The sequence below is a fragment of the Convolutriloba macropyga genome, chromosome 3 (assembly GCF_964194025.1).
Source record: "Convolutriloba macropyga chromosome 3, txConMacr16.3, whole genome shotgun sequence".
NCBI lineage: Eukaryota > Metazoa > Xenacoelomorpha > Acoela > Convolutidae > Convolutriloba > Convolutriloba macropyga.
The window spans coordinates 56678017-56702377 of NC_134470.1; the positions used below are offsets into that span (position 1 = coordinate 56678017).

A 24361-nucleotide genomic window follows, 5' to 3' on the forward strand; every position below is an offset into this window, starting at 1 on the left:
GAAACTTTATTAAGTCTTAATTAAATTAATTACCATTTCAGTAAAACCAATTTGGGTTTGGGTAAAACCCATTGAGGGCTCTCATTTCCGATCGGTTTTGACTACTGGGATTAATTTTTTAAAGTGTTGTCAAATTGATTTAAATTCCTCTTATGTAAATTTTTCTTTAGTTTGCACCTTTATTCCAGTTATGCCAGACCTGGCTGACCTCGAGACAGACTACCCAGTTAGAGATGAGGAAGCAGCTCATATTGCTACCAGTCATATTTTGGACGATAACAAATCTATGCAGTCCACAAGGGAGGCAGAGGCCGTGGTCTCATATTCGAACAAACCTGTTTACTCTAGCTCCAACTTCGAGCCCGATGCAGCAGACAATCATGGTCCGGCGAGGAACAGCTTGGATCACGAAAAACCTGAAGAACCCAGGTAAAGTGATTCTTCTCAGACTGAGAAAATAATCTAATTTTAATCTAAAATAACTGCGAAAATATCTAAATGGTAAAAAATTGAAGGACATTTGCATTATGGAATACCACCTTTTGCATGCGATGATTTTTAAAATCATCATACGAAGGTTTTAATGGACTCCAATCAACACTGACAACTTCGTATCCAAATCCGTATCACTTTGTGTCTTTCAAGCGCATTGCGATAGAAAGAGTTTTTCATCAATGAACAAAAATATTGCTGGCGTTCAAACTATATTCAAGCTCTATTTGTAGATCGCTACACTAAATCTTATTTCAGGTTTCCAGTCGGAAATGACCTCTGGCCGGGCCGTCACAGGCTGAAAAAAACTTTTGCTTTGTTAAAAAATGCGCTTAAAAAACTTTTGAGCATTCCAAATTGAACTGTTTTTTGAACACTCCTTGCCATTTTAATGCGCTTGTGAACACTTATGATAAGACTGTCTTAAGCCGTAATGAACTCTAATCAATTGATTAGAGTTCATTAAGGCTTAAGACAGTCTTATCATAAGCGAAATTGGCCACTTTTGTGCGAAATTGGCCCAGACTTTGTCCGCACCATTGTTCAGACTTCCGTGCGTTTTCCTATTCTTTCGCACTATCATAAGCGCAAAGAAATTTGCGATAGGAGTATTTGATTAAAAAGTTCTATAAAATATAAGACGTGAATTACTGGATTACTTAACAGATCAATTTAAAAATTCGATGGGAACCTTCAGAAACATCACTGAATAAATTGAACTTTAACGACAAGGGTCGCTATATCTAGATTAGTGTTCGAGAGCACATCACTTGAACACACATGAACACATCACTTGAAAATGACTTCATCATTCGGTAGTGCGTCTCTGGTCAAACCGAAATTATTTCCAATCGGACTTTGTTAAGATAAAAGCCACTTGTTATAGCTACCCTGTAATAGTGTTATATGGTTGTCCCGCAATCCCAAGTTGAAACCCCAGGGCACAATTCCCATTGATAGAACTGCTAGACGACTGGGACCTTTGAGCAAACTGTCAGTCAAAAACTAAGTGACTCGATCACGCTGTTATCTATCCTTCCTTCTTTGTCGTATCATGTCTCTTTTCTTTCAATTTCAAGTTTCAATTATTCAGTCTCCTTGTTTGGTTTCCTTACATGCCATCAAAGGTTACAAATCTTTTCCGTTTTGTTTTCATTTCAAAAGCTTATGACTGTACAAAGTGATTCAGAATCAACAAAAAATGGAACTCCACACTAATTCAATGGAGAAGTTAAAACTGTGCATTAACCTTCTCGGGGCCCGAAAACCTAACCATAACCTGACGGTGATTTGGGATACAAATGTTACAGCTTAACGGCTGGTCTGGTTAAAGAACTTAAAGCAGGTTTTAGTTCGCAACACCTAGCGGCTTTGTCGGGACAATCCTGGTTACACGTCCTAGTGGCCAGATTCCCCTGGTAGTCCACTCGTCCAGCAGTCAAACTACATCGCCCACCTCCAGGGCAGCTTCTTTTGAAGTCAACTTTCGTCTCTGGTTCAGGGTGGGGACGTACGCTTGAAGCAGTCGTTTCCAGATCTGTTGCAAGCGCTGTTCGAATTGGGTCCAAGATGTCGACTGCAGACTGGCTGACTCTTGAAAGAGAAGTGTTGGCACATTCGCAAAAGGTTGTCCCAAGTGGAGATGATTGGTTGTGAAAGGATCGTCGTCCTGGTTGTCGCTCCTCACACGAGTCAGTGGCCTAGAATTTTCAAGGCATTCTGCTTCCGTCACAATGGTTGCAAAGTCATCAGGTGTCAACTTTGCGGAGCCAAGATTGATGAGGAGAACTCGTTTAACTGTTTATACGATACTCGGCTACACGCCACCGAAATGAGGCGCTGAAGGTGGGATGAGTCTCCATTCTATGGACTGGTTCAAAAAGTTGTTTCTAATGAAGTCATGGTCCATTTGAAGCGGCCTACGTTGTAGCTGTTTACGAGTTCCGAAGAAATTTGTTGCATTGTTAGACATCAAAACTCGTGACAAGCCATGTCTTGAGATATACCGTCTGATTGTGATGCACTTGTCGGTTGACAAGTCTTCTGCATTCTCCAGATGAATGACTTGCGTGACAAGGCATGTAAAGAGATAAATGTATGTCTTTAGTTATTGTCTCTAAGCATAAGTGCGAATGGTCCAAGATAATCCAATCCATCGTTTGTGAAGAGTGCAGGCAATGAACTGTCTTGAAAGCTAACATCTGGAAGAGCAGTCATTGCGGTTGGAGGCCTACAGCTCGAAACCTTCAAAAGTCAAAGCATCTGAAAGCAAGGCTTTAAGGCTTTCGCGAACTGCAATGATGTGACATCTTTGTTGGTTTTAGTTCTTGTTATACTCTACGCTGAGATGCATGCAAATTTGAGGACACTTCTGAATAAAAAATTTAACGATTGCCTATTTTGCGTCTATTATTTGAGGGCGCTTCACCTCGAAAGGCAATGAGCTTATTTTTGTCGTTCCATCCATGCGTAATATGCCATCCTTCACGAAAAAAAAGGATAAGCAGAACAGGCAGTCTTTCTTCATCAGATTTTTTCCGTTCATCAGATCATTAACAGATCTAGAAAATGAGTTGAGCTGCGAAACTTGAAAAGAATGATTTCTGGCATTATCAATCTCTTCCAAAGCTTTTGCTCTGCATTCTTCTCCTTTTAGATTATCCACAAGCAAGAATACTTGGTCTCTTGCTCTCAAAAGTCTGGTCCATTTTGAGAATTTTTAATCTTGAAGGTTCCAGTGTTGAAGTCTCTTGCATCGCGTGAGTTTCTTCTTGAGGGGCGAAGAAGGAGCTCCAATTTTTCTAAGAATGTTTCAGGAATTCTGGTGGTGACAACCTCGCAGAATTAACGTCCTCTGGTGAAATTCAACTGAATATGTGATCAGCAGGATTTATTTGAGCAGATATGTGTCGCCAACAGCTGGTGTCCGTAAGGTTTCTAATCTCCTAAACGCAGTTGTTGATGAAAGTCCTAAGTTTTTAGTTTGACTTTATTCAGCACCGAACGGCAGTACTATCACACCAGAATATTGTATCTTTGATTGAAACAGATAAGTGTTGAGTTACGAATGGCCACATACGACACCCTAAGACAGCTGTTTGTAATTGCATCATTGGAAGACTTATTTGAATTAGGGGTGCAATTTTAGCGCGCCCAATGACAAATTCGGAGGAAGTTTTCCTGTTATTTGATGTTTCGATTTATATAACGGCACCATATGCTAATTTTGAAGCGTCAAAGAACACATGTACTTGATTGGTGCCACTACTGATATCCAAATGTGATAAGCTACGAGGCATTTGAATTTGGGTTGAGTCAAGATATTTGTCAATCCGGTCCTGGATTTGCTGCTCTTTTTATGCAGAAAGCATAACGTCCCACGCAAGGCATAGCATAACGTCCTACTTTCGAGGTATCTTGTAGGATTAATTTGAGTGTGATTACGATGGGAGGTATTATCCCCAGTGGGTCAAACAGGCAAGCTATCAAGGACTACAATTTGTTCAGAGTGTACTCGAAAGCGTCTTGATCTATCTTTGACAATTTTTTTTTCTGAAAAACAAAATCACTCGGAGTGTTCCACAGCAGTCCAAGAAATCCATAATTTTCAGTTTCGCTTCCGACTTGTTCAGAATCGAGCATTTCCAAAACATTGGGCTTGTTGGTTACAAACTTTGTTATATTGAAGCCAGCCTTCTGACCCTTCTGGAGAGTCGACTTTGAATCAGAGACAAACAACATAGCATATTTAGTGCTCTGGAAGGAACGAACAAAATCGTCCACATAAAAAATTTTGTCGACGAGATTAATCCTTTCCTGTCTTGGGTCAAAGTCTTTTGCAGTGCGTTGTAAGACAAATATTGCGATTGCAAGTGAACAACGTGCACCAAATATCAGCCTTGTGTACTGGATTTGCTTTATAGTTCCGTTAGCCATAAAAACGGAGACAAGATAGATCTTCAATAATTATTGCTATTTGCATAAACATGCCTCCAAATCAGCCATTACGGCTGTCGGTTTTTTCGCGACGGCGAACTAAGATAGCAATCAAGTTGTTTATCAGATCGGGACCAGACAAAAAAGTTTGAGTTTAGCGACTGGCCTTTGGAAATTGAAGCTGTATTGGGTACTCGTGGTACTTTTCCTGGTTTGTTGGATTATTCCGCCTGGTGATTCGCAAAGACCACTGGCTTTACGCATCCTTTCTCGATGTCAGTTAGCAGGAGTGCATTGTATAGAACACTCAACTGATATTCAACTGATGATCTTTGGAGAGCCGACGTTACAGGCTGCTTAGTTGGCCTTTTACCACTGGATAATTTTTTGAAATTCGACGTTTTTTTCTTCAAGAGACCAATTTCATATATGGTACCGCTGTGATGAAATTTCTTCCCGATTGTTTCCAGAGCTAAATCAATGTCTTTTGAAAATTTGTTCGGTTCTTCTGATTGCGTACCGGCGCTATAAGTTTTCCAAAAACTGGTTACATTATCACACAGCATTTTCTTGTCTTGATCTGTTGAGCTTATCAAAGCTCGATCGAATCGCCTGTAGCTCTGCGACATAAAGTTTGTTTCAGCTTGATATGTCTCCTCTGCTTTGGTTTTCATTGCTTTCGTTATTGCGAAAGCTGTTCCGGTCGGTGCTTGTAGAAATTCTTTTTCGAGAATGAACTCTGTCGCATCAACTTCGAACTAAAGTTAAATTTTGTTGTTGTCAAGATTTAGAATTTTGATATGCTGTAAATGAGAGTAGGTTGCGCAAGTCTCATTTAATTTTTGCACTCGTGCGTGAGTAAATTTCAAGTTGTTAATGGAATGTATATCTTTTAATCTGAAGCGTGGTTTATCATTATCAGGTCTACTGCTATCAAATGGACCAAGTTCGCGTTGATAACTGATTGCTGAAAGGCGTGCATGACATTCAAATCAAACTGAATTGCTTTTGAGCATTTATACTGCTTGCAGTTGTATCAAGTACATAGGAAATTGTACTACCGTTGTCTAGTATGATGTAGCATTCAACTTTTTCTTTGTTTTCACCGAAAAATGTTGCAGGAATGACTTGACACTGATTCCGAGTTTTCGCTGAAAAGCCTGGATTGTAGGTTGGTGTATCAACTGTACTATTTATTTTTCTGCTTAGCGGTTCGCGCAGTGGGAAGTCGACCTCTTTTGAATTTTCTCTCTCGGTTCTCATCCTTTACTTGTCAGGGTCATGCAACAAACTATGATCATTTCCATTGCAATGACGACAAACGACTTTTGATATGCATTCTCTAGCAGTGTGGCTCGGCGCGGGCTCAAGTAATTAAAGCAGAGTGAAAGTTTATTGACTTCCGAGTTACGTCTAGCTACATAAAATTTGTTGAATTGTTGGCCTCGACCTATATAATGCTCTTGTTGATCAAGAAGACATGTCGTTTTGACAATTTTTCTGGCCTTGGTTGCATTTGTCTCTGCATTTAATTTGCGACTCCCTGAAAAACCAAGTTGTTGCTTGTTGCTGTTTTGTTTTCTGCTGAAGTTATTGCTTGTCTGAAATGTCTTTTGATCATTGGGTCTGTGATGATCATTGGAGGTGCTGTACCCGTTTGTTGAGAACTGATATCTTTTTGAGTTGTTAGAAACAATATAATTTTTTCTTGGAATGTTTTCCTGAAATCTATTGATGTTGATCTTTTGTTGACTTTTTTCCTCCAATTCTTCACATGCAATTGTTCACATGCCTATCTTTCCTTCTTTATCATATGTTGTCTCTTTTCTTCCAATTTCACGTTTCAATTATTCAATCTCCTTGTTTGGTTTCCTTACATGCCATCAAAGGTTACAAATCTTTTCCGTTTTGTTTTCATTTCAAAAGCATATGACTGTACAAAGTGATTCAAAATCAACAAAAAATGGAGCTCCACACTAATTCAATGGAGAAGTTAAAACTGTGCATTAACAATCTCGGGGCCCGAAAACCTAACCATAACCTGACGGTGATTTGGGATACAAATGTTACAGCTTAACGGCTGGTCTGGTTAAAGAACTTAAAGCAGGTTTTAGTTCGCAACACCTAGCGGCTTTGTCGGGACAATCCTGGTTACACGTCCTAGTGGCCAGATTCCCCTGGTAGTCCACTCGTCCAGCAGTCAAACTACATCGCCCACCTCCAGGGCAGCTTCTTTTGAAGTCAACTTTCGTCTCTGGTTCAGGGTGGGGACGTACGCTTGAAGCAGTCGTTTCCAGATCTGTTGCAAGCGCTGTTCGCATTGGGTCCAAGATGTCGACTGCAGACTGGCTGACTCTTGAAAGAGAAGTGTTGGCACATTCGCAAAAGGTCGTCCCAAGATGAGATGATGGGTTGTGAAAGGATTGTCGTCCTGGTTGTCGCTCCTCACGCGAGTCAGTGGCCTAGAATTTTCAAGGCATTCTGCTTCCGTCACAATGGTTGCAAAGTCATCAGGTGTCAACTTTGCGGAGCCAAGATTGATGAGGAGAACTCGTTTAACTGTTTATACGATACTCGGCTACACGCCACCGAAATGAGGCGCTGAAGGAAGGATGAGTCTCCATTCTATGGACTGGTTCAAAAAGTTGTTTCTAATGAAGTCATGGTCCATTTGAAGCGGCCTACGTCGTAGCTGTTTACGAGTTCTGAAGAAATTTGTTGCGTTGTTAGACATCAAAACTCGTGACAAGCCATGTCTTGAGATATATCGTCTGATTGTGATGCACTTGTCGGTTGACAAGTCTTCTGCATTCTCCAGATGAATGACTCGCGTGACAAGGCATGTAAAGAGGTTTCCCTGTTCGGTTTCCTTGCTTGACATCAAAGGTTACAACTCATTTACGTTTCGTTTTCATTTCGAAGCCTTATGACTTTAGAAAGTGATTCAGATTCAACAAAATATGGCGCTTTACACTAATTCAATGGAGAAGTTAATACTGAGCATTAACATGACTGGTAATGAGACTTTCGTGAGCTCAAAATGATAAGTGTGTCCGTGTATCTCTGATCATATTTCAGTGAGCTAAGAACAGTCTCTGTTTGGATTTGTGCTGACGAACCAAAATAATTACATCTTTTCTGTGATCAAAGTAGACTAAGATCAGACCATCTTCCGCTCGCCGTCTTGAACATTTTTTTTTTTCAAACCACCTCTGATTGGAGTCACGATTTGGCTTGCGTTCAAAGTTTGGTCAATTCAACTTATTCCACCATCCCAGAGCCAAAATGACTAATCAGAGCACGCTTAGATTATTTCCCAGACTTCAGTTTGCTAAACTTTTTTTTCTTCAAATGTGAGCGTGGAAAACCCCGGTGGTTGCTCGAAGACGTGACGTCGACTTGTATGTGCTCGAATAGTGTCCTATCACGGTTGATTTAAGTCTGCTCAACAAAAGACATATTACCCTAAAAAAGGACTGACCAGCTTTAATCTGTCTTCAATGTTGCTTTTAACGATTCATATACATTTCAACGGTCCATAAATGATATTATGGTGTTACAAAGAATATTTGTTCCTGGTTGACACAACTGGCCCTTTTCAGGAGGGAGCAAGAAACCAGTGGTCAACAAGCCTTACCTTCTACGCCCAGGGGGTCACATAGTAGTTCTCGGAGGAGAGATCGAAAGGACAGAGAGGTACCTGACAAGATCACAGAGGAGGGGGTTTCGGAGATAAGACCCACGACTGTGAATGTGTCAGAACCACACGAATACGAGACAGTCGGTTCTGACAAAGCGGACGGCTCACCTTCGCCTGAGTACGTAAAAAAGCAAACTTAGAGTACGTACAAAACTGAAGCATTAATGATCATTCCCAGCCCGATTGTTCTGAATTACACAGAACAGAAGGTCTCAAACTAATGCCTGGTATAATTATAAATTAAACATGCTACAGATAAGCCAAATTTGTAAACAACACGCCCTTTTGTTTAAAAAAGGCACTCCCTTCAGGTCATTCCTGCATAATTGTGCGCTGAAATGTGCTTTCACTCCGACTCGTGTTTACAGTTAAACTTTTGTTTATTCTAATATGAGACCGATCATTGAAAAACAATCAGTTATAAAAACTAGTCATTAACTGTTTGATATCATCAAAATTAACAGAGTAATAAAAAAAGATTAATTTCAGTAGTTCTGTGAATATTTCAATATAGGACCGCCAGCAAAGTAGCGACAAATGTGCCCCGTTCATCAGTCATCTCCTCATGCTACCTCCAAGCCTCTCAGACCAACTTTGAAAGAACAGTGCCCCCTACTCTCTTACCCATAACACCTCCCCCAGAGATGGTGACCCTCGCTTTCCCACCTCTCATGCCTTCTCCAGTCTCCAACTACTCTGATCACTACCACAACAAGGCATGGGAATGTTTTCAACCATTGCATGAGGTTTTGTATATAAGAAACTTAAACGTACGACCAAATGTACATTGCGCAGGCGACGAGAAATGAAGTTAGAAGAATCACAAAAATTGCGAGCTGAGACCAATTTATGTTATGGTCCCACCACTCGGATTAAAATATAGGAGATTCCATTTGCAGTATATCACTGCTCAGTATACTATTGACCTGTGATCGGTCTCGACGAAAACAATTCACTTGCCCATACGTTCTTGCTTTTGAACGGCTACGAAATCTGTAATTTTGGTGCAAGTTAGTGGGACTAAAAACTGTCTGTTTAGGACCGAGGACATCAGACAACAGGCTTAACTCGTTAGAACAATTTCTCGTTGAGAAGCTAAGATTTAACGATTTAAACAACATTTTTAACGTCTGTCTTGCAAGATCTTACAAGCGTCGTTTGCAAGAATGTTGCAACAAAATCTTTCAAGATAAGCGTTTGAATTCGACTAGGCTTGTGATATCACTCGTCTTGAAAGTGGATACTTATTTAAGTCTACTACTATAGCTTATTGTAGCTGCACATGCCTATAGCTCTAACAGGTTCCATCGTTGTTGACAATATTTCTGTTCCCATCAATTTCCCAATCATTCAGTTTCTGGAATTTTTCCAAACATGGCTCGATGCTCGATTCGTGCGGCCAAAGAGATAAGCAACTCATGCGTTGAAGTCCCATAAAATTTTAAAGAGAAAACCAAGTAATAGTAGGTGAGAATCGGGCCAAGGAGGGGTAAATGGGGGAATTGTTGAACTACAATCCCAAAATTAAACAAATTAAATCTCAATAAACTATAGATTCGGAGGTGACTTGAGTGGTGGTAAATTAGTGGTAAATATTAAGAAGCAATAAGGGGGTAGCGTGAGGGAATTTTAAGAATTCCTAAATTAAATTTTTGCTATGCACCAATCGAGAAGATTTTATATTCATGCAGCAGAATAAGTTGAAAGCATTTATTGTGTGTCTCAAGTACTCGGAGATCTACACGAGGAGTCGCGATCAAGATGAGAACTGGAATGATGGCAGAGGCCTCCAAACACCCAGACGCAACCGAGACCTCATCGCCGGTAAGTAACACCCAATACTTAATCACAAAAAGAAGTTTAGATTGACTATTCAAACAGAAAATTATGAATTGTTAGCTCTCTCACAATTAGTTTTTGTTGTGATCAAAGTCAGTTCTAATCAAATTCTTGCTCATGTTAGTGGCTATCGTATCAGATTTTGAGCCTTTACAAATTCTTGAGCATGCAATTTTAAACTGAACTTATTGATCACCGCGGATGATCCAATAAATCTTGAAGCCAATATATCACTATGTATTTAGGTTTCGGAACATTGCTAATCTATACAATATGTGCAACGAAACACCTGCAAAAACATATTCTTGGTGCATAAATAAGTTCTCAAAGTTATGAATCGCAATTTTCAGACTCAAGCGACCTCCAATGAGACTATTCACTAAACTTAGGTCAAAATATATAAGAAAAAATGCAAAAATAAATAAGGTGAGTGACAAAAGGTTGTGGTTTTCACAAGCAAAACTCTGGCGGTGAATCAGGCGAGATCGTGTATTTTCGCAACCAATGTCGGATCTTTTCCGTTGCGTGACTTTCCGTCGCAAATAGCTGTTTTTGAAACATGCTGCCAACAATTTGTCACTAACTGCCAATTTGCGCTACTAATTTTTAAATTGGAAACCAGTCAAGTCAAGCGCGGTTGATTGTTGGTAGTAGTAAAAAAGTGGCAAAATCTTTAAACCAATTCCTGCGAAATAAAGGAACTAAATTCAGTGCTGTACAAGATGAAACTGGAAGAAAGGAAAGAACACCCACAAGGAATCTTTTTACATACTCAACAAAAACAAGGCACTAAGAAAATTGTTCAAAAAGAAAAAGTAGACTTGACGAAAGCGGTTTAAAAATTAAATAAATGAAACAAGTAAAAACTACAGATTAAGTAAATTGTTTCCACAGTTTTGCAAATTTTAGGTCATTGCACTACAAGCGGATTCAAAAGAAAATTTACAGATAAGCATAGATGTATATCATTGCGGCGAACGCAAGGGAAGCCGAAGTAAAAGTTAGCCGACAAAAAAGCAAGCCGAAAGTTCTGTAATAGTTATGTAATTTATCAGAAATAATACATTGTTAGCCGTTACAATCAATACTGCGCGTAGTATTATATGCATAATTTATTCAACGCACCAAAGAAACAAAAATACGTCAATTTTTAGACATCTAGTGGGTACGGGCCTCAGCGGACCGCTGTCCGTGGCCATCTGCTGTGGGATGTAATCCGGAAATCGCGGGCCGGTTACCGCGGAGCGCGGCCAGCGGCCCGCCAGGGGCAACTTAAAATAAGGGTATCCCAAAATTTTTCGGCTTACTTGACCTCATTTTCAAAATTCGGCTTGCTTGCCTATAGGCTTGCTTGACCACCACCATATCATTGCATGAACTATTTGTTTTCTGAATTATGTCTAAAATAATTTATAGCATTGTTTATTAAATCGATATTTAGTCTATTTGAGATTGTTCCGTGGAAAACAGTCCTAAATAATTATACTTACGTTGATGCTGCAGTAAGTTGTTTATCATAACACAGACAAATCTCTCATAAAAAAAGACAAAATTTTTAATTGCTCTTGAACGAAGTTCATAGCAATAATTGTAAATGTGGTGGTCTTTTTTATGCAAAAGTTTCGCAGGACAGTTTTGACTTTTCGAGTGATTTTATGCCCTTGACTTTTTGCGTTTCGCGTTATCTAAAAATATCTCTCAATCACAATGTCAAGCAGCTGAACTCGAGCGGCAATTTAATAATAAAAGTCAAATGAAAAATGCGCCGAAACTGGTGCCTTTTTACTTTAAATCTTCATAGTGGAATATGTTAACCTTTAATGTGGTTATTTGAAGCCCACTATTGAACTTCTTAGTCCCATTTAGGCTTCCATCCCTCCCCTCCCTTGCTCCCCCCCCTCCGACTGAAGCAGGCTGCAATTGATTAGAGCACCCCCTAGTCGTTTGAGAGCAATTCTTCCGACGTTTAGTCGGTTATGTTTTGAATATTAAACAATTCTGTTAAGTGGGTACCATCAGGAAAAAATTGTTCCAGAAGACGGTGACAAACAAACGAGGTTGACAAAATATTGACATCTTTTGTTGCGTCTGTTTTTTTTTCACCAGGCACCCGACAGTTTTTTTTGTGAACAAACTGAAAAATGGTAAAAACAATGATTTCTTAAGAACAAACAGAAACGCTGTGAACTTCAATAACTGAAACGGTTGAACGTTTTGAAAAAAGATACCAAATTACGCTCCAAACAAAGCGTTATACCTCCTGGCTTCATCCATAGCATCAATAGAGAAACTTATGAGATTCTTTTCTACAGTGAACAAATACGGAACAGAAGCCAAAATCACGTGGAATTATGGTCAGTTCTACCCGTTGTTTGATACTTTCGCAATGCTGGAATTTGTATTTTGATTCACCCAACTTGCGTAGCGCCAATAATTGTAATAAAATGAAAATGAATCAGACCCCTTATTGCTCCTCCAATGGATCACAACAGGAAGGGCAGTAGTAATATTTGAACTACCTTTAATCTCCAAACTCTGAATTCTTTTAGATTTAATTCGATTGAGCAGCGGTGAGTACCAAGGGAAAATTTAGCAAAAGGAACTGCAGCATTCTTGTATTTAGCTACACTTACAAAACTTTTCTCTTTCATTGCTTTTGATTTGTCTCAGTAGTATACATACACTAAAAGTGTGCCTCTAGATCGTGTCTTGGAATCACTTACACTGATCTCCCGGAAATCAATTGCTTTCAGCATAGTTTGACCGACTAAAATATTTTTGGAGGTATTGAGATTGTCGTACAAAGCTCCGTTTGTACTTCTGGTAATACGATGTCATTCAGTTCTTAGTTCATTTTAACCTCTGCTCTAGACTGCACTGCTCATTCTCTTCAGTTTGCAAAAAATTTTCGCGAACAACTGCCAAATTTAATCTTATTTAAAATTTTATTTCTTCAAAATAAGCATTTCAGCGGTGTAGGTCACCCAGCGAAAGCGATTCATTAATTAGCGAAAGCTCTCTTGATTAACAAAACCAATACTCACTTCGTGCAGGTGAACAGACAAAACAGTCCCAGACAAAAGAGTCCCAGACAAAACAGTCCCAAAAAAGCAGACAAAATAGTCCGAACGAAACATAGATTTAAAAACATGCACACCAATTAACAAAGGAACCACTTAAGTTAATCATATAATTGCAATTCATTGAACAAATATTAAGCTGATTATAACATTGTTTTAGCCAAAATATGTTTTTTGAAACAACTTCTTGGTATAATCCTCGTTCATATCAATTAAAAACAAAACATTCAGAAAATTAACTCATAGATTATGGTTGTTAATTGTTTCTAGATTATTTATTACAATTGTTTCGATATTTATTCGGGACTGTTTTGTCTGGGACTGTTTTGTCTGTTTTTATTGGACTATTTTGTCTGGGACGGTTTTGTCCGGACACGTTCGTGTTGGGTACGGGATGGAGCAGCCAGCGTGCATCAGATTTATCCCTCTTGAGTTTAACCCTTTCTGGGACCAAGAAACACTGGACTTAGATGGGGAAGTGGATGTTGCAATTAAAACTTACCCTCTCGCGAAAAGGAAACGTTCTCACCCTGTCACAATTTAAATTTGTTGCTAGTCCGCATATATACGTAATATCTGCCCCGTTGATTAATTGGTGCATATTATTTGTTCACTGCTAAAGCGAATCTTCTTACATAATTATTAACTTCTCTCAAACAAAGTTTGTACCAATTATGATAGTGTAGCAATTATGATAATTTTTGTCATCAAATCAGGTAAAACTCGGAGTTCATTAAGTTCTCTTAGAGCCTTATGGCTCGCTAGTCTCTTAAATATGCTATTTAATATGCGATACACCCCTCCCCCTCACCCCCCCCCCCCGCACCCCCCTCCACGTCATTCCACACGTAACCCCGGACAGAATCGCCCGTAACTAAAAGTGCCTCAATCCCCCTACCTTATCCTGCTCCCCCGTCATGCCAACCCATCAACCCCGCCTACCAACTAAGCTAAAGCTATCCCCTCTGAGACACTGACTGAGCCATCCTCTCTAAGCTAGCTACTGACGAAATCAATTGCTCGTCAGTCGTTTGAGAGCAATTCTCCCGACATTAGTAGTTTATGTTCTTTCTTACTATATTACATAAAACTACTACTGTGAGCGAAACCCAGTTGTCACTTCAAACAAGGGTAATTATTGAAACTACGGTTGAATCAAAGCAGTAATATAGCAACCCTCTTGTCGCGAAGCATGACTACAAATAGGGGTTGAATTTTTTGGGTTTACATAATCGTTGTTTTGTGTTGTGGTGAGAACCAACAAGTTACACGCAGATTACAGTCACGTTTCCCAAAATCCCGGGTTGAACAGCAGTAAAGAATCCTAGTAATCATGTTAAGGCATTTATGATACACGTGTTTTTACGCAATCTTAGCAAACATACTAAGATTATAATGGTTTTGAGTAAAGATGAAAGGATCATAAAAGAGTTTAGCATTGGAACATGAAAATTGTCAAAACAATTTTTCTGGGTCTCAATATCAAATAAAAAATTTCACTTCTGAGTTGTCAAATAATGACAAATAACGTGTGCAAAATTTTATTATATTCTGTTTTACGTAGTCACGCAGTTCAGAAATCTTTTTGCCTCAGAAAAGCAAAGAAAAATAAATTAAGAAAAACTAATCTTACATGTTCTACAAAAGATCAATCTCAAACTCGTCAATGCGTCTGCACAGTTTAGTAGTTCTCTATTTTATGCGAAAAGCGCAAATATAATAACAATGCAATTTTCGTTAACTTTTGTCCATGAGGAAGATTGCGTCATGGTAGCGTTTCTTAGTGTTCCTGTGGTCATACAATTGCAGCACCAACTATAAAGAAAAAATTTTAAATAGAAGAAAATTTGGGTAATTAGCAACCATAGAAAGATCCGTTCTATCCTGTTTCGCCCCCCCCCCCCCAGCTTAGTGACGGGAACATAAATCTTTTATGACCCCCAGGTGCACGTGCCATTTTCTTACATAGTAATGTGCTATATAACAGCATATAATTTGTAACTGGGAGTCATAAAAAACACTGGGGGAACAGAATAGATACGAAAGATCATATATGGTTTTTACTACTACTATCATACTAAGGAAATTTATATATCTTACGTCAAACCATACATGTTTTTTATATGATTACGGCCAAGGGCCAGACGGTAGGCGCGACCAAAAATCCGTGCATAGGATGATTATGGGTTGCACTGAACCTCACTGCCTGCGACCAAAGACTGTCTGGCTATTCCCTTACTTGAGTTTTGGGTCTCGGCATTCATAAGCGTATTAATAGCCGCGAAGCGATAGCAACCATTATTCGGGACATCATGTTTTTTTTAAATTCGTCGTCTCCATCGATGATTCTTGGAATTGATTTTTTCAATGGCTTCGGAGACTTATATAGCTTTGCAGTTAAAATTTGTGTGCGTGACCTCATTTCTGCTTTTAGGTCAATTGCGTGACTTACCTCACGCAGAAAACTGACTTCTGAACTCACTTATGGAACTTTAAATTTTATGAACATTTTCTAGTTAAATATCGATAGTGTGCATCTAAGTAGTGCCAAACTTATATGCCATAATTCTTGAGTATTAGTCTTGAGTTTTTGATTTCGAATATTAATTATGAAAAAGCTCTTTGAGGGCTGTTATCTTATAGACCGTGTGTGTCATAAAATTGACAGTCCTAATCTAACCTAAAAAGTCTAGTGGTCTATTAAAAGACTGGTGGTCGATCTGTCTATCTTATTTCTTTAGTTGTTTCAATTCATGGAAGGCCACAAGCGTCTATCGCGGCTATTTTTCGGCAATCTGCCGGCTATGTTCTTATCATTTGACCTCATATTGCTTTTCAGCTACTCTCACTGGTGGCCCCTCGACTGTGCCCGTTGTAGCCTCTGAGTGCCAAACATGCACTCACATGAGGATGGCTTCTGCAGTGCCCTTCACTGATTTCACCCATACGAACATTACCCTCCCTCCTGACACACCTCGCACCAATCGCGCATCACCTGTACCATCCTCAACTTCATCCAGTATGTAGCCACAATTGATATTGCCGGTCAAAACCGTTAAAAAAAATAATTTTTCTTCAAATTTATGGCAAACAACAATGATTTCTTGCGTTAAAGAAACGCTCAAAAATAATCAAGCCGTTCAAAATTGATAATAGATTGGATCGCATTTTGTAAATGTACAAAATGCACCAGTGAAAAAAAAACTCATTTCTCAATAGGTGCCGTCAGCCCCTCTTATTTAGGTTCTCTTCTTTTTTACAATTCAAAGAGTTTGAATTGTATTTGGAGCGCTGTCTTTTTACTACTTGAAGTAGATTTTTGGCAATTAATTGCTCTCAAACAAAATTTATAGCAATTATATAGCCCTGAGGTCTTTTTTACGCAATTTTTAGCTTGACCAATTTTTCTTCAGACACTTTTTTTCCTCCAAAAAGTGATAACAGGTAAAGCCCGGAGCGCATTACCAGGGTGAGCAGCTCTCTTAGAGCCTTAAGCTTTACTAGTCTCTAAATATGCGATTCATCAAAACTGTTTTGAGGAGACATAAATTCATGGTATGGAGTGCGGTTCGTTATGTTAGAAGTTTGACCGTCCCTCAGTCAAGCCCCGCGCCTCTTCAGTCACCACCACTAAGTCACTCCTAACCTCCAACGCTTGACCTCCAATCTTAACTAGTAAGTGCACGTTTGAAGGAATTTCGGACCATCGGAAGCAATTGTTAGACCCCTGGATGCAATTTTAAGCAATTTTTGTCATTGTGATGCATTGGACGTTCATCTAGCCATTTTAGTATCCCTCTTTATCTATGTTTCTCTTTTATAACACTCGGAGTTTTGGATTTAATGTAGTTGTTATAGAGACATTTTTTAAAATATTGATTTGGAAGTGATATTAACAAAATATATTACGTAAGGTTAATTAAAACTTGGCCAACATTTTTCTATTTCCTAAGTTTTTTGCTTATTTAGTCTGATTAATTTGATTTCATGTTTGCAATAGTTTTTTTTGCAATATTTAATTTATAGAAATTTTATAGGTGTTGAAGCTGAAAAGTGATAGTTGATTGTTAGACAGACTTCTTGTCATCGAAATAAATCAAACAGATCAGTAATTTTATAAGATTCTTGATTCTTGCTTCTTTATAATTGTTGTCTTGCGTTTTTCTTGCGGTTGCGGTCGATGTGGCTGATCCAGAGAAACAACTTTCGAAATTGTAGGCAAACTTGTAAATAAGTTGCTGCTTCATTTGATTTTCCTTTCCCGGTTTTTAATGATTCTACAATTTTTAGTTACTCCGAACAAATATTACTGCATTTATATAATAAAAATTCTATGACCAATTTTGGAATATTTTGCTTGACCAAATCGTCTTCAAAAAAGAGATAAACAGGTAATGCCCGGAGAGCATTAAGTTCTCTGAGAGCCCTACTCCCTACTACTCGCTAGGAACTATTCAACAAAACCATTTTCTCGGAGACAATTTTCTGATGTGAAGAGTGGTTTTTATCGTGAAAGTTTGACCCCCTGTCACCCCCAACACTCCCCCAGTCCACCCTTCTTCAAATGGGGTTTTTGACCCCCTTTTTGTCCAGCTGTCCCAACCATACCCCCATTGGTTAGAACCCCATTCCACTCACCCCACCACTCCCCACTCCACTCTCCACCCCGTCGTGTCCATTCCGGAGTTTACAACATATTTTCAGTTTAAAGTTTGGAAGCTGTTGCGTTTTTTTCGATTTATGTCAACGAGAAGTCAAATTAGAGCAACGATTTTAATCACACTGGTGTAGTGAAAGCAGAATAAAAGTGTTGTTTTATTGCAAAAATTTGTTTTAACTTTTGTCAGATGGATAGAGAAAAGAGCGTTTGGTCAAAGTTATAGTTTCTAAAGAGTTTTTTTTCAGGTGTGGCTATCTGAATTCTACTTTCGCAGACTTTTAGCTTGACTTTTCACCACAAAAGTAAATAAAAAATCAAATTTTTCCTGCCTAAAGTAAAGAAAAAAAGCAAAAAAAAAATCGTTTGAATGGTGCACAATATTATCTTTTGATGTCAATGAAGTGCAACTAATGTTTTTTATGTGTAAAAAAATTTTTTCATTAAATTTTTAATTTTGCCCATCTTCATAGTCGTCCTTTTTTGTTCTCTTTCTCAGTCTTAATAATTTGCTTTCTATTAGGCACTCTAAACTGCGGCATAGCTAAAGCAACTTGACTTTCTTCCTTTTTAAAAACTTCTAATTTTTGGGTTTTTCCATTTTAATAGAATATATTGCTGCCCTATTACTTAATGTCATTATTTACAAGTCCTATTGTTTCTCTGGTAAGTAATAATTGAAGCTAGTTAACAGTTTCATATCATTTTGCAGCTTCTTAAAACCTTGACAATGCTAGTTCTTGAAACTGCGTGTTCTCAAAAAATAAATTTGACAAATTCAGACTTTTGAAGTTTCAATTCAAACGCTATAATAAGCAACGTATAGTATAGCAACGTATTAAGATTACGGAGATCAAACCAACAAGTGAAACTTAGACGGCAAGGTTTCGGATCCTCTTTTCATTTGTTTTTGTCTGATGTTTTTGACGTAAAAATTCGTTCATAATCAGCCGATAATCGTGTAGAAAACCTAAAATTAACAAGCCAGAAGCCATCTTAATCCGTACATTTCGTGGTTATATTTACTTAAAATAAGCTTTTATGAGTTTATACGTTACTTTCTACGTATATTAGAACGTATTTAAAATACTCTATTCTGATTGGTTAATAATCTCTCGCTTACATCTATTTACTTAGTAACATCCTCCGGCCCAGAAGATGATGTAGGGAGAATGGGTACTAACTTAAAAAGCGGGTGGACCAGCGATCCGGTGGACGTACGAAATACGGCGGAACGTGCGACTCTGTCTGAACTGTAACGTAGTTCAGTGATCCGAGCAAAAGGGTAGTATCCCCTTGGGTTGGTCTCTTCAACTGCCCAAACCAAATAACCGGTCTTATGGTGTTGATCGGCAGGAGTCTGCTACTTAAAACGTTGGTTCAGTGTCGGGACGTACTCTTTGATCCAACGAGACAAAGAAGCGTTATCATAAGACTATGCGCGGGCGTAACGCTTACGGTGATCGAACTCGTCAACGCCAACGACTGACGGAACTGCGTTTGCTTGGTTACCAAGTAGAAAAAATTTAGGTGTTATTGCGCCTAGGTCGGACGGGTCGGCGCTTACAGGCGTTAACGGGCGCGAACTAAGTGCGTATTCTACGAGATCAAAAGTTGTGCCCAAAATTTTGTCAGTGAGGCGAAGAGCACCGAGGATGGTGTAAAGTATTCGCTTAAAACTACGAACTAGCCTCTCCCAGATGCCACCTTGGTGTGGCGCGCTGGGCGGTTTGAGCCTCCACTTAATGCCTTAATGGGCAAGTTCCGCTGCGATATTTTTTTAGCATTCCATTTCTCGATATCCTCGCGTAGTTCTTTTCCCGCCCAACGAAGTTGGTTCCATTGTCTGACCAAAAAATTGCGGGTGTACCACATCAAATCCCAGCGGACATACTACAAGTACCGGCGTCTACCGGGTTATCGTTTGAGGCAACGTGGTTCCATTCGTCGAAGCAAGTGCGTTCTAAAATCTCGCAAACACGGTTTGCATTGAAAAATGGGTGCTTGGTTGTAAAGTTAAGCCATTGCAAGACAGTTGTGCTGTCGGTCCACTGAGAAACCCTGTTGAAATTCACTGTGAGAGCTTGACAGATGTCTTTTTTCAATCGAGCGGCCAGTAGCGCTGCTTGTAATTCCCGTTTTGGAACAGTCGTCACCTTCATTGGTGCTACACGAGCCTTACCCAGTACAAACGCAAGCTCCATTTGAGGCCCACCCGAAGTAGTTACTCGAGCTCGGAGGAATGCAACGGCTTTTAAAAATTCTTGCAAACTATCGCCAAACATGTGCCATTCCAGGTGTCCAAAGTTTCCCGAAAAAGAGCTCCTTTGTATATTAAATTCTTCACGGGTAGTTCCATGGGTAGTTCTGCACTCCAATTGAGGAACCCTTCTACAGTGTCTTTCAGTAACTCTTCAACCCAATGCTGCCCGCGGACACGCCAGATGTCCTTTAGTAATAACCAAGCACCAACAGTAATTGGTGCCACTAGACCGATGAGATCAATAACCTTAGACACCAGGCTCTTTTCCAAGCGTTGTGTTAAAGACTTAGTTACCGAAATGAAGCTAACTCAATTCACAACTAGGGTATCCTTGTTGTGATCCCATTTCAGCTCAAGCAAATGCGAAGATTCCTCCATAGATGACGCAATTACGTTTGGTTCTGTGGACTCCGTTCGCCCATTAATTTGACAAGCCAGATTTGGTACCTTGCATACAAACTTAGTAAGCTTGAATGCAACAATTCCTTTGATCTATTGAGAGCCCTCTCAGGGTACACCACCGAATTTAGGTATTCGTCGACGTGGAAGATTTCTAGGACTGCTTTGGTTGCTTCCGAGCATTGACCCATGTTGTCTCAGGCCGTGCGTTGCAATGCATAGTTAACTCAAGTGGGTGAATTTTTAGCCCCGAAAATATGGCGCGTGTATTGATTCACTACAACGTTTGTTGTGGGGTCCTCCCGCCATAAAAAACGCAGTGATGGCTGGTCACTGTCTCGGACACCAACCTAGAGGAACATATCCTCGATATCTGCGGACACGTCAAATTGACGAAACCTGAGAAAAACATGAATCAAGTTCTGGAGCAAGTCGGGGCCTTTGAGCAAAGATTTGTTCAAAGAGGTGCCGTGGAACTTCGCTGCGCCATTTACTATACGTTTTTCCCCGGTTAGTTTTGGTTAATTACGCGCTGATGTGGTAGATACCACTCTTTATCTGACTGCTGCTCAACCATGTGAGCGTCAGCAACTGTTATTACGTAACCCTTTTGAGGGTCTTCACCAAGGGTTTCTAGCGTAATTTTTTTTTTATGTTGTGTCTCTCGAGAGCCGTTACTCGAGGGATTTAAGTTGCACCAGTGATGAAAAATATTTATTCGGGAGCCGGATGTTGTCATAAGACCACAACATATCAACATCGTACTTTTGGCCTATATGAAAAGTCGTTGTTTCAAGTATTTTCTGCGCGCGAGCATCCGCTGCGGATCGTGGGTCAACCTGCTTGTACGCGCCGTACGATTCTATATCGTACCAGGACTTAACTTGACAAGCCAGTTCATAATCCTGTTAACTATTGACTTTCAAACACGTCGGGACTAAATTTGGATTTGACGGGAGAACCCAACCTATGGGGGCAAGCGGACAGCGAACGGTCAGAGCTTTTCGTCAGCTGAAAAGTACTCTAACGGACGGATGACATGGTAGGCATCCAGCCCAAGTCTCATCTCAATGTCTCCATAACTATATCTTACTGGATCTAAGACGGCCAGATGTGGGTAGGCTTCCTGCATGGACTTAACGTCAATGATGTTGGAACCTACGTTTAATATTTCCCTCAGATAGGGATGTACAGTGAATGCTTTGGAGTCTTGATCGTTATGAGATGTCACGGTCGGTTGAACCACCTTTGTGTCGATGAGTTCTTTTGTGTTTATGCCCTTGAAGGTAATTTCTAATGCGGTAACTCGCAAACAGAGTTTGTCTGCGAGACTGTCGGCCACCAAAGATTTACTGCAAGCTGTATCACATAAAACAAACGCCGTATTACTAGTCCCAGAAAAATTTGTAACTCTCAGTTCTGTCACTTGAAGGAGTCGTTTGACATCAGCGACAGAGAAAACAAAGTGGTCGTTTTGCTTGGTTGCTGTTGACCAGTAGTTGGCCTAATTGTACTTGCGTTCGACTTCGAATTCTTGATGTTGTTATTTGAGGGTTCGGCTGGGGAAACCTTTTCAGCTCCGTGAAGTAAGGTGTTTTGGGAGCTGTTGCACCTATCTTTTCTACATTTACGGGGAATTGGACGTTGTCTAAACGTATGTTTATCACGCAAACAAGAGAAAGAGAGCTTTGCTGCAACAACGACCATAACTCGCTGTGTATTTCATTAAATACACGACACTCCCACAGCCGACGATTACCCTTGCATACAATGCAAATTGGGATAGATGTTGGCGGAGCGCTCTGTTGCAGTTTTTGAAAACTATTTTGTTGCTTATTTGCAGCAAATGCTTTTGATGCAACTTTTGTCTTGGTTAAGAGGTTGATGATATCATGCGTCTTAGTTTTATTTGCGGTATTCTTCATTAAACTGTGCGCTACGGCATTCTCCTTTAACCAGTTGTTAAAATCAAGAGAGTAGGTTTAACCCAATGATTTTTGAGAGTGAAGAGTGACCATGACTCCTTCACTTCTGTACAGCAGTGTTGAGAAGCGCAGCACTTTTTAAATCCTAATAGTATGAGGGCCATTTGAAGAACCCGACAAGACTTGAATTGCACCCTGAATAGTTAATGATGTTGTCGCTATTGTGCATCTTCAATGGTGGAAAGCTGCCGAGTTTGTCCAAATGGGCACTTGCAACCGCCTGTGGTTGGCCAAATTTATAGCCTCAGGTCCTCAGTGCGTCTTTGTAAATTGCGCCGCAGTAAGCAAACTGAGCTATAACTGTTTTAGCTTTACCAGTTACGAGGGTCTTAAGGTATGTCAATTTCACATCATCAGTTAGGGACTGAGAGTCAATTGCTCTTTTAAATTGACCATACCATACGTGCCACTGTAGGGGTTACCGATTGTATTGAGACAACTTCCATTCAGGTAGCGGATCATTCCTCTAGCTAATTAAGGCGTCAGTTAAGGCCTTAATCTGGCTTGCATTTTCGGCTGCGGAGGCAAGAAGCGTGGAATGTGGTGGGTCACCCCCTGCACAATAGTATTGGAGCAGTATGTCCAAACATTGGAGGTATAACGGGCGTGACAAAAGTTTGCGCGATGTTAGTAGTTGTATTGAGGTGGTTAACGCGGATGCTACAGGTTGCTATGTGGTTGCTATTAACGTTTTGCGGTGCAACCAATTGTGGAATTGGATGACTGATGGCGGGGTTAGCAGAGTTCTGGGGTAGGTTTGGTCAAAAAATGTTCAAGACGGTTGCATTATTTGTCACCTGGTTTACATTTGTCGGGTTATTCTGAGGAAAATGCCACAAGTTTAGATATAGGTTACAGTTAAGGCGATGTTTTTTGCGGTAGGACACGGCACCAGGCGGTCTTTAGGTGAATGGACAATGTTTTGCTGTGGGGTGTTGGGGACGGGTAGGTATGTTGCTGTGCTCGCTGGGATAAAGAACGAAATCATGAAAAGCTGAGGGTTAACTAACTGTTGACGCGGGAGAAAGGGTGGCGAGCTCACGGGTGGGTTCGGAGGTGGAGGGAGATTATGCATGGGATGGGTAATACGGAGATGTGTTTCCTGTTGAATGTTACTTTGAGGTAAATTCTGTTGTTGTACAAAAGTAGGATTGGGCAGACGCAACAGACCAGGCATACAAGCACTTTTTGGTCTCAAGTGTGAAGCAGGTTGATTCAGGATTTGTTTTGCATGTGGGTTCGTTTAAAACTCAGGTACAAAAATGTTGGAGTTCAACGGTGGCATAACAGGTGTCGGGGGCCGGAGAAGTTGCATAGGTAGCTGAAGTTGTGGCAGTGCAACATTTTGTACGTCAGCTGATGCTTGGTTCACGTGGTCCACCACACCACTGTCGGAGGGACTATGTTCGTGCTCGACCCTTTGATCACTGAGAGTTTGCTGCAGTTGAGCATGGAGTTTTTCCAGATACATTGCCTCTTGCTGAGCAATGGAAATCGCAATTTTTGGCCATGTGTACTGATATGGCATTTCAAAAGGATTTAAGTTACCAGCAACATTACTTGAACTTTCCGGGGGATAACTTAGTGCAGTATCCTGAACGGGATGGTGAGCGGTTGTTGAACCAGGACGAGAAAAATTTGAATCACTTGCAGCATTCAATGAATTATCGAGTGGAAACGATTTTACCCAATCCTGAACAAGTCATGACTTCCATTTGATCCCATATATTTAAATAAATTTAGTTCGCTTGAGTGGTCACTAAAAAAATGAACGATTATCCATTAATTCATCATAATAACTCATCTAATTTATCAGCGGCAATACGCTGGCGGTGGTTTTCCTCCAATTCTGATTCATTTCTACTTCATGTTCCTTTTTTTCTCATGGCAATTTCGTGTTTTTGTTTAGCGAGGCGCATGGCAGCTTGTTCGTGTTTCTCAGCCTCTTCGCGTTTTAATTTAGCCATATGAAAGTCACGTTTACGCTGGCTAGACTTTGATTACATTGTT

At 40.0% G+C, this 24361-nt stretch overlaps 1 protein-coding gene across 4 annotated transcripts in view; it reads left to right on the top strand.

Annotated features, from left to right (window-relative positions):
• Positions 1-24361, top strand: part of LOC142336303 (uncharacterized) — a 51992-nt gene that overhangs the window by 15555 nt on the left and 12076 nt on the right. For 3 of the 4 annotated variants that reach the window (XM_075385029.1, XM_075385027.1, XM_075385028.1), the window contains exons 4-8: positions 189-429; positions 8031-8246; positions 8643-8844; positions 9856-9952; positions 15887-16066. In XM_075385029.1, coding sequence (XP_075241144.1) covers positions 189-429; positions 8031-8246; positions 8643-8844; positions 9856-9952; positions 15887-16066 — 936 coding nt within the window. The remainder of the gene's footprint in view (positions 1-188; positions 430-8030; positions 8247-8642; positions 8845-9855; positions 9953-15886; positions 16067-24361) is intronic. The other variant, XM_075385030.1, reaches the window with a different exon arrangement.